At 42.0% G+C, this 5,140-nt stretch overlaps 2 gene segments (V, D, J or C); both read right to left on the bottom strand.

Annotated features, from left to right (window-relative positions):
- Positions 1-832: 832 nt before the first annotated feature.
- On the bottom strand, positions 833-2,585 carry LOC123966450. The segment is given in 3 exon segments: positions 833-1,309; positions 1,518-1,639; positions 2,566-2,585. Coding segments are annotated over 3 exon segments (450 nt in total).
- Positions 2,586-4,541: 1,956 nt separating this feature from the next.
- On the bottom strand, positions 4,542-5,026 carry LOC123966451. The segment is given in 2 exon segments: positions 4,542-4,864; positions 4,972-5,026. Coding segments are annotated over 2 exon segments (375 nt in total).
- Positions 5,027-5,140: the final 114 nt, after the last annotated feature.

Genomic DNA, 5,140 nt, shown 5'->3' with positions numbered 1-5,140 from the left:
CCAAGGAAAAGGCAGAAAAACTGATAAAAAGGAGAAAAAAAACAGGATACTCACCGTCAGCCGGGCTGCCACCACAACAAATCCCCATCATTACAAAATGTACCTGTAATCTGATTACGTCTTTATTTTCTGTACTGTAAGGAATACAGTTAATTTTTTTTTGTATCCTGATTACGTAACGCAGTTACATGTAATCCGTTACTCCCCAACCCTGTGTATGAGTTTGACAGTCTTAAGGGGGGTTTTTTCAAAGCATATTCAAATTATTAAGCATTTTTACCAAAATTAAGTTATTGATTATGTGGTAATGTCTTTTAGTCTATGTGTTAATAGCTGAAATAAAACAGTGTTAGTTCTGACTTATGTTGTGCACAAACTGCATAAAATAACAAGTGTAAAGACAATAATACCCAAAAGACAATACTACAAAAACAATACAAGATAAAAGCAAGAAAACACTGAAAAGACTAAAATACACGTTTAAGATCAATATAAAATTAGTAAAATAGAATAAAATAAAAGGGATAAAATAAAGTCAAATAAGATCGGGAAAAGCTCTCCTATAAAAGTATGTTTTAAGAAGGGACTTAAAAGAGTTCACTGACTCAGCCGACCTGATTTCCTCGGGCAGGCTGTTCCAGAGCCTCGGGGCCCTGACAGCAAACGCTCTGTCCCCTTTAGTTTTCAGTCGAGACTCTGGAACAGACAACAGACCTCTGCCCGAGGATCTCAAGGTACGTGCTGGTGCGTATGGGACTAAAAGTTCAGAAATATAACAAGGCGAGAGGCCATGAAGAGCTTTAAAAGTGATCAATAGAATTTTAAAGTCAATTCTAAAACATACTGGGAGCCAGTGTAATGAAGCTAAAACAGGGGTATTTAAATATATGTATTTTTCATGCTGAAAGTGTTGCTGTCGTCTAACATGTTATAGTTTCTCTGCAGCTGTTGATTCAGATCAGTTCCTCTCCAGCTGAGGGAGGTTTTTGTACAACGTTGTATCACTGTGTGAACGGAAAGCCATTACAGTGCTGAAAATAATAATCTCCTGCATCTTCAGTCTGAACTCCTCTGATGGTCAGAGTGAAGTCAGTCCCAGATCCACTACCAGTAAAACGATCTGAAACTCCAGACTGACGACTTGTAGAATAATAAATCAGGAGTTTGGGAAATTCTCCAGGTTTCTGAAGGTACCAGTCCACCTCATTGCTAACACTTGAACTGGCTTTACATCTGAGAGAGACAGTCTGTCCTGGAACAACAGACTGAGATCCAGGAGACTGAGTCAGGATGATTTCTCCTGATGAATCTGGAAAACATGAAAAAGAGGAGAAGGATTATTGAGACAAATCCAGTTTGGAGAAAGATCAACATCCAACAGAAGTCATTTCTTTAACATGGAGAACAGATGGAAGAAGGTAAATGCTGCTTGTTTCAGTGTTTCTCCATCACAGCAGAACATCATTGTGGTGAACCTGGTTGCATCCTGAAGCAAAGTTTTCAGAAGAGAGTCTCACCCTGAACAAGGAGCCCCAGGGTGGCCAGCAGTAGAATCAGTGAATTGATGAAGATGGCGCCAGTGTGTGTGGCCAGCCGTCCGTCGCTGTCAAATTTGTTTGTATTTTTACTGTTTGTGTCACTGTTTATACAAAATATTGACTCTCTGCTGGTCTACGATCGCCAAACGCTGCTTGATCTCCGATTCTCTGTGGGAACAGTGATCAAATATGATCAGGGTGGACAGAAAACTTTTCTCCCTCCTTTGCAGTCAGAGATACCTGCTCACCTCCTGTACAAGCTGCCGTCACTTCCCCTGAGAAGTCGCTCCAAGTGGCGTGGGAAACGCAGCGGACAGCTGGTGACGCTTAAAGCATATCTGGCGTTCTATCCTGGATCTGATCGGACTCCCCAAGGCTTCTTGGCAGAGTGCGGATCAATTTATTGTCGCAGTGTTTCCTGGCGAGTCTTGGAGCCTGCTGACACCTGACTGGTACCTGTTGTCAGCACGGATGTGGAGGCCCAGCTTCCTCAACAATGTTCACCTCGACCTCGCAGAGGTGGCGTCAACCACGGATATCTTCGGCTGCTGAGTCGAGTACCTCAGACGGCCAGTCCGGCAACACAGGCCGCTCCTATCAGAGCTGCCTTGGTCAATGTTAGATCGCTAGCGAATAAGACCTTCATCCTGAATGACTTCTTTACCTCTCATGATTTGGATTTCTTATTCGTGACTGAAACCTGGCTAAATGTTGGTGAGTCAAACTTTTACCGGCTGATTGCTCTTATTTTAACTTTTCGAGGACTACTGGTCGAGGAGGTGGACTTGCTTCTGTCTGACTGACACCCATGTGAAAGAATTGCTTCGAGTGGCAACAACGGAATACAAGCCAGATTTAAAGAGGATTGTTCAAGGCAAGGAATGCTATAAGTCCCACAAAGCAACATGCATAGTAAAAGAAAAGCGCTATTGTAAATTATTAAATTTTTGTTTGTGGACTTGGTTGAACTGAGAGTTTGTGTGTGTGACACAGTGCACACACATGTCCATTGTTTAAAATGACTGGCCTGTGGTCAATTTCTGTCATTATCATGTTGGTGTGTGACATTTACAATAAATCTGGCTGAGCAGAGGTCTGTGTGTGTGTGTGTGAGAGAGGAAGGGTTGGGGGGGCTCTTAGTACTACTATTACATAAAGGACTGGCCCCAAGCCTTACAGTTTTAAAATCGCTACTTAAAACACATTTTTATTCCTTGGCTTTTAATCTGGCATGAGAACTGTATGTTGTATTTGTCTGGTGTTGTATTTTGTCTATTTATTGTTTCATGTCAATGTACAGCGCTTTGGTCAACCTGGTTGTTTTAAATGTGCTTTAGAAATAAAGTTTGATCGATTGATTGATTGATCATTGTGCTGCCGGCGTGTCAGTGGCTCTGAAAGGCCTGGACAGCCATTGATCAACACTGGCCTCTTAACGGCTGGGAGCAGAGAGGCAGGACACATATGCAAACACACAGAGTCAGTGAGCTGTAGCTGTCCTCAACATATCATGGTGTTTCCCCCTCAGTGCTGAGAGCGTTGATCTACATATTTACATGTAGAGGATACTGAAAACTTGTCATTTTCAGTTTCCTCTACATGTAATATGGTATTATGGTGTTTTAGACAATGATTAATGACATCAATATTAATGCAGGTTTTACATCTTTAGGTGTCTATAATGTGGAGATTTCATCAAGTAAAGTAATGTTGGGTGTTTGAAGGGATGCTGAGGATGACGATCTCAGAGCTTCCTTAAGAAACACAACCAGAAGTTTTGGAAATGTGGGTGGAGCCATAAAACACTGAAGTCATCATCAGTTACATCACTGTTTTTATGACATGATCTTCATCAGCAGGTGAAGTTCACCAAGCTGTCATGGAATATTTTAACGCTGAAGTCAAAGTGGACAAGAAGCCAGAATAATGCTGAGTAAAATGAGCGACTCCATCTGCTGAGGAAGAGCATGTGATGTGATTGAATCATGATGTAGTAATGTTATCTTGAAACAACAGCTTCACTCCAGGCACGGTGCTGTTGCACTATGTAGCACTGGAATCCCGGGCAGGAAACCTGTCATAACGGCATAGTGCTTTACTATAAGCTGCCTTGATGTTCTCAGTATGGAGATCATAGCAGAGGCTGAAAAGAGACTGAAGAAGTCATTGTTGAAAGGAGTGAGGAAGATACAAAGAGAGTGTGACCGGAAAAGACTAAATATCAGACTGGCTTTTACTTGTTGGCGTGAAACTAAACTGAAAGGATCCAAGACAGTTGTCGAGCTGGCCTTCTTGCTGTTGGACAAGTCAGTAATATTAGCCTGCTTGCTATTTCTTGTGTTTTTTCCGACTTGCTTGATGACTGGCTGTATAAACAACGTTTTTGACATTGTAAAACCTTGTAAATTATGTAATCATGACAACTACATGTGTACAGCTGTTCATATTTGCGACAGTGGTGTGTAAGTGAACAATACTCATGAAACAGGGGGCACTAAATTGCAAAAGAAGCCATTCTTGTGTAATGTTGCTTTACAGCAATATTTTTTGTAATTGGAGGGATGTCCTGGTTTTGATTGGTCCATTTTTTATTACAAAGTTTTCTGATGCTGATCTGTGTCTTCATATTTTCTTTTATCTGGAAATAGTTGAAGTGGCTGTGATCCAGTATGAAGCTGAGGTCAAAGGTCATGACCAAGCCTTTTCTCATTAACAGTCTCAGGTTAGTTTCTCTTGATTATTTAACAAACCGCTGATGAACCTGAGATTTCAATGGGATATAAATTGATAGAGAGAAGATGTGCTGTAAAAAGTAATTTGTGTTCCCCAAATGTTGAAATATTAAGTCCACTTCACAGAAATTATGTCTCTGTGTGTGTGTGTGTGTGTGTGTGTTTGTGTGTCCTCAGTGAAGTGTATCAGTCTCTGCAGTAGCTTCCAGCTGCAGCAGTCAGTTCAGTTTCTGTTCAGTCTGACTGAGGGAGGTTTTTGTACGACGCTTTTTCACTGTGTGAACACATGCTGACTGTTGATATAATGATAACTCTGACAGTAGTAAACTGCTGCATCTTCAGTCTGGACTCCACTGATGGTCAGAGTGAAGTCAGAGTTTGATCCACTGCCTGTAAAACGATCTGGAATCCCTGATTCTCGAGTGCTAGCAGTGTAAATGAGCCGTTTAGGAGTTTCTCCATCTCTCTGTTGGTACCAGGCTAAATAGTTCCCATTATAAACATTCTGACTGGTCCTACATCTGATGGAGACGGAGCCTCCCAGAGCAGAGCTCACTGCTCCAGGCTGAGTCACTGTGACCTGGCCTCTGGACTCTGAGGATACAGAGACAAAAACATAAAGCAGCGTCATGGTTTTGTGGGCTTCATTTCAGAGGGACGGATGTTCATAGAGGAGAGGAGTTTGATTCTCTGGACTTTACCTGTGAAGCAGCAGCAGAGGAGAGTCCAGATGAGGACGCAGATCAAAGTCATGTTTTTGATGAGGAGGATTTCTGTGGCTTCTGTTGTCATGAAGGACAGCTGTCAGTCATCCAGTGTTCAACTCTCAGGACTATAAACTCTCCCAGAGCACTGGAGCATGGTGCTGCT

This window comes from Micropterus dolomieu, unplaced genomic scaffold (genome assembly GCF_021292245.1).
Source record: "Micropterus dolomieu isolate WLL.071019.BEF.003 ecotype Adirondacks unplaced genomic scaffold, ASM2129224v1 contig_13463, whole genome shotgun sequence".
Lineage (NCBI taxonomy): Eukaryota > Metazoa > Chordata > Actinopteri > Centrarchiformes > Centrarchidae > Micropterus > Micropterus dolomieu.
The sequence above is the reverse complement of the archived record's forward strand: the minus strand, read 5'-3'. Positions and strand labels throughout refer to the sequence as shown.